Source organism: Penaeus vannamei, chromosome 37 (genome assembly GCF_042767895.1).
Source record: "Penaeus vannamei isolate JL-2024 chromosome 37, ASM4276789v1, whole genome shotgun sequence".
Lineage (NCBI taxonomy): Eukaryota > Metazoa > Arthropoda > Malacostraca > Decapoda > Penaeidae > Penaeus > Penaeus vannamei.
Window position 1 is genome coordinate 3,094,000 of NC_091585.1, and position 5,000 is coordinate 3,098,999.

General features: G+C 45.6%; 1 protein-coding gene across 1 annotated transcript in view; it reads right to left on the bottom strand.

Annotated features, from left to right (window-relative positions):
- Positions 1–5,000, bottom strand: part of LOC113822377 (ribosome-binding protein 1) — a 54,025-nt gene that overhangs the window by 1,529 nt on the left and 47,496 nt on the right. The window contains exons 21-24 of the mRNA XM_070115622.1: positions 4,943–5,000; positions 4,647–4,751; positions 1,821–1,994; positions 233–363 (exon numbers count right to left, since the gene is read on the bottom strand). The exon at positions 4,943–5,000 is cut by the window's right edge and continues 57 nt beyond it. Of these exons, the coding sequence (XP_069971723.1) occupies positions 233–363; positions 1,821–1,994; positions 4,647–4,751; positions 4,943–5,000 (468 nt within the window). The remainder of the gene's footprint in view (positions 1–232; positions 364–1,820; positions 1,995–4,646; positions 4,752–4,942) is intronic.

Consider the following 5,000-nt stretch of genomic DNA (forward strand, 5'->3'; position numbering starts at 1 on the left):
CTTTCCGTCTCTCCCACTTTTCCCCTTGCATCTTCCCCCAGTCATCGTCTTGTCTCAACGTCCCCCTTCACGTCCCTCTAAACTGTGAGACAAGGTGGGAGGGGGAGAATGGGCGCTTCCTACCACCCTCCCCTCCCCTCGTGACGAAGGAGAAAGCAGGAAGGGGAGACGGATTCCCTCCTTTTGCCTCCCTCCCTAGCCTCCCCCTTTTCTCCTTCCCCAACTCTCTCACCTGCTGAGATGAATGATAAGGAAAGGCGGCAGACGGAGAATTTTCGTTTCTTGAAGGCATCTGTGGTTCGACCCGCACAGGTCGCAGTCCCAGTCTATGTGCTGAGCTTTGTAGTAATTCGACAGGAGTGTCTGAATAAGGGTTGAAATGGAGAGAGTAAAGGTTATAGACTGCATATGAATACAAAGTCTAGCAGTATATGCAAAATATTGATAAAGGTGAAGAAAAAAAAACATGCAATTCCGTTTTTGTTGTTGTTGTGAGCGATAAGACTGCGATATGTGAAAGTAAAAGAGCATTGTCAGCAATTTCTGGCTCTCAAATGACACAGAATACTCGTTCAGTCTCTTTGCCATTAAGACCTTGGCGGGACATAATTCACTGACACTGATGGCATCACCTTATCATCTTTTATTGTTGTCTTTCACAGATGTATTGCCCTCCTGTAATCCATACTGGTCAGTTGCTAAATTGTTGTGTCCACGAATAGAAAGATTTCCTGTCTGAGCATTCTATAATGTCCCAAAGTCCCTCTAAAGTTCTGGAACATTCTTGAGCTTCTGTTGACAGCTAATGTAGATATGCGACATCCTGTGTGTCTTATATATATATGTGTGTGTGTATGTGATTATGTGTATATACATACATATATATATGTATATATATATATATATATATATATATATATATATATATATATATATATATATATATATATATATATATATATATATATATATATATTGCATATGAGCATTTACTCTATTTGTCTATTAGGAACGGCCACCCTCATCCTCAGTCAACTAATGGGAATCGCATACATTTCCGGTTTTGTTTTGATTCATAACCGGATATTAACAGGATGATTCGCATTTATTCGCACGGGATTGACCCAAACTATGGCCGTCCATGGAGCCTGCAGGACTCACTGGGCCACCATGCAGATGCTTCGCCGACGAGGAAGCGTCCACAGTTCCCTTTCCAGCTCCTTTGCTAGTCTTGCAGAAACCGTCAGAATCGTTGCTTTCCGCTGACGGGGCAAGAGCCGAGCAGGCGCCATGAAAACGGCTTCATTTTCTCTCCCTTCGCAGACATATACACTAAGCTGAATGCAATGGTGACCTTGCAGATGTGCGCTACATATTTTGACGGATGAAAACATTCTTAAGAAATTTGCCCATCGTAGGTGTATTAGAAAAAGAAATCTGTAGGAAAATATACTACATAGGACTCTGCATAATAGTTTAAACATTAATGAGGGTTAAAAATATATATTGTAAAATATTGATTCTGAACGATAATAATGGAGAAATTCTTCAATGTGTAATTAGGCAAAATATTTGTATTGCTTTGTGATCTTAAAGGCAGGGACGGCCAGTACCATAAAAAAGAACAAAGATGAGCAGATTAATAAGATAAGTGAAATAAGGATTAAAGATTGATCTTTTCAACATGAGAGCAAAATATTGATGTTCCTGCCCCCTTCTTTAAAGCAGACACGGACAATGGCCAGAAGAGAAACAGCTGTGAACTAGCAACATTTAGTGCAAGAGGTGCCTCGTCGTCCTCCCAGCACGGCCTTCCTTACCTCCAGGTCGACGCCCTTGCTGGAGCACACAGCGAGAGTGAGGTTGGAGTGGGACACGGCCTTCACGGAGATCGGCCGCCGGTGCCTCTCGCAGCTGATGACGTGGAGGTGCTGGACGTGGAAGTGGTCCGAGATGACGGAGTTGTCTGAGGGCCGCTCGGGGTCGCTGGACGGCTGCCGGTGGGGGACAGGTGCGGTGAAGGTGTGGGCAGGAAAATGGGGGAAAAGAGGGGGAGGGGGGAAGGAAGGGAGGGAGGAAGACACGAAGACGGATAGGGGTGGTGAAGGTGTGGGCAGGAAAATGGGGAAAAGAGGGGGGAGGGGAAGGAAGGGAGGGAGGAAGACACGAAGACGGATAGGGGTGGTGAAGGTGTGGGTAGGAAAATAGGAAAAAGAGAGGGGGGAGAGGAAGGAAAGGAGGGAGGAAGACACGAAGACGGATAGGGGTGGTGAAGGTGTGGGCAGGAAAATGGGGGAAAAGAGGGGGGGGAAGGAAGGGAGGGAGGAAGACACGAAGACGGATAGGGGTGGTGAAGGTGTGGGCAGGAAAATGGGGGAAAAGAGGGGGGAGGGGAAGGAAGGGAGGAAGACACGAAGACGGATAGGGGTGGTGAAGGTGTGGGTAGGAAAATAGGGAAAAGAGAGGGGGGAGAGGAGGGAAAGGAGGGAGGAGGACACGAAGACGGATAGTGGTGGTGAAGGTGTGGGTAGGAAAATAGGAAAAAGAGAGGGGGGAGAGGAAGGAAGGGAGGGAGGAAGACACGAAGACGGATAGGGGTGATGAAGGTGTGGGCAGGAAAATGGGGGAAAAGAGGGGGGGCAGGAAGGAAGGGAGGGAGGAAGACACGAAGACGGATAGGGTATGGTGAAGGTGTGGGTAGGAAAATAGGGGGAAAAAAAAGAAGGAATAGAAGGAAGGAATAAATGAAGACGCGAAGACGTAACGTGATCTAAGGTGTAACCTAAGAATTTCTGGAGGTGAAGAGGATAGGCCACGATAAAGGTGTGAGTAAGAAAAGAGGGACAAAAAGAGAGGAGAAGAAGGAAGGAATAAAGAAAAGATATCAGAGGTGTGGGTGATTTTTTGAGGCGAGGGAGATAGGCACAGTAAAAGTATGGGTAGCGAAGAGAAGGAAAAGAGGGAAGGGGAGAGAACACTGAAGTTAGACACGGTTACATTAAAGATAAAGTGGCCATATGGACAAGGAAAAGGACGACAACCTTTGTGAAAGAAGGGATTAGAGAAGCAGAGAAATGGGGAAAGGAAAGAATAGGATCAGTAAGAATAAAGAAAGAAATTGGCGAGAAGAGAGAGGCCGAGCAGTTCCCAGAACAGTAAGGGAACACGGAAATACTATACAAATATATCTAAATTCTACCCTGTAATCTCAGCCATTAAGAAATGGGTCTTCTTATAGCTGTTATCGCCACCATTGTCAAATAGTATCATAAAAGTTTCGGAAATTCTCTTTGACACAACTCACAGAAATCATTTTATCAACAGATAAAAAGTTATCTGTTGATGAGTGATAATGAGCTACTGCATAATGCACTAAATGTATCCGTGTATGTGTAAATGCATATGCATATATATGCTCACACTATGCACCGTCCCAGAAAAGACCAAAGTGCCTACAATAACATTCTGAATGAATTCCGCATCGGGCATGGAGCATCATCGCATACCGAATGAAAATATCGAGAAAGAGGGCATTAAACTTTGCAGTCATTCCTCCTCTTTTACGAATTTTCTTACAATGCAAGTTTCCCGATACTCCATATTTCAACAGAAATGGGAAATCCGGTGATGAACTTTCCAGCAACATATAACGCTATTAGTGCAGCCAATAGTGTCCGAGAGACGTGGTCATGGATTTCATAAAACCTAAAGTTGGGAGGAAGCAAATACTGTAGCAGAAACTGGGCTGAATATATGTGGCTGGTGTTTCGGGATCGTTCTCGGGCTCTCACTTTGTCCAGCAGGGCTTAAGTGGCCCAGAATGAGCTCCGTGTTTCCAGGACGTCGAGTGGGTGCGCTGGCATTCGTTGATAAGATGAACGTTCGTCTAATATGATGGTTGTAACATATTTTACCTAATTCTGCAGGGTAATCATACCTATAATAGAAATAACTTACAGAGTGCACATCTCCTGCAAGACAATAGGATCACTGGTGCAAGAAAGATATTCACACTTGAAGAATTACATTAAGAAACCCTCTTTCTCAAGTGCACTGGTGACGTTCGCGTTTCCCTATCTCGCAATGCTAATGCATCCTTTCCGAATCATAATCTGGATCACCAACAAAGTTTAAAGACATCCAGGTTTGGCAAAGATAAACCTCTGGTAAAGTTTTCGTGAAAATCCATTATTAACTTTCTGAGTTTTTTTCTGTGCAGGATCCAGATCGTGATCCGGATCACCACCAAAATTTACTGGCAGCTAAGTTGGACTAAGGCACATCTCTGGTAAGAATTAAGATCTGTTCATAACTTCTTGAGTTATCCTGCTAACCAATGAACAAACGCTACCAGGAACATAACCTCCTTGGAAGTAAAGATACAACAGACACCGTTTAGACAATCAAGTTTTTGTTTGGGCATCATCTATCCCCATCTAGCTGGGGCGAGAAACCAACACAGCAGGATCTTCATCTCGGTGCCACTAGGATGTATCCCACTCTGCAAGGGAAACACTGGACAGACAAGAATAGTGCCCCCTCCCCCCCCCACACCCCCGCCTATGGGGAGAGAGAAAAGAAGGCCGTGAATGAACGCAAGCCCCTAAGAGACAGCCCGCGCCCCAACCGCCCTTGACGCCACTCACCCTCGCGAGGTCCGAATGCAACCAGCCCAGTGTGACGCCCAAGAAATCGTGCGGTTTCTTCTGGCCGTAGTCTCTTAGGTATTCGTCAAAGACACCGGATATTTGCTGCGGGAAGAAAATGGAGGCGGTTAGAGTGGCGGGGGGGGGGGGGTGCAGAAGGTAAACTAGGATTTGGATATCCGGTATTCCCAGGCAAAGGGAAGTCAGATGTTGCACCTTGGCATATGTGGCCAGTGAGAAACGAAATCAGACCCAGAGCACAATGGATACCACATTTGCAGTCTGGTTCGACTAACCTTCATTGCTGTGACCGCCTGGACAAGGTTGCCCCCCTTGGCCATTGCTCTTACCAGA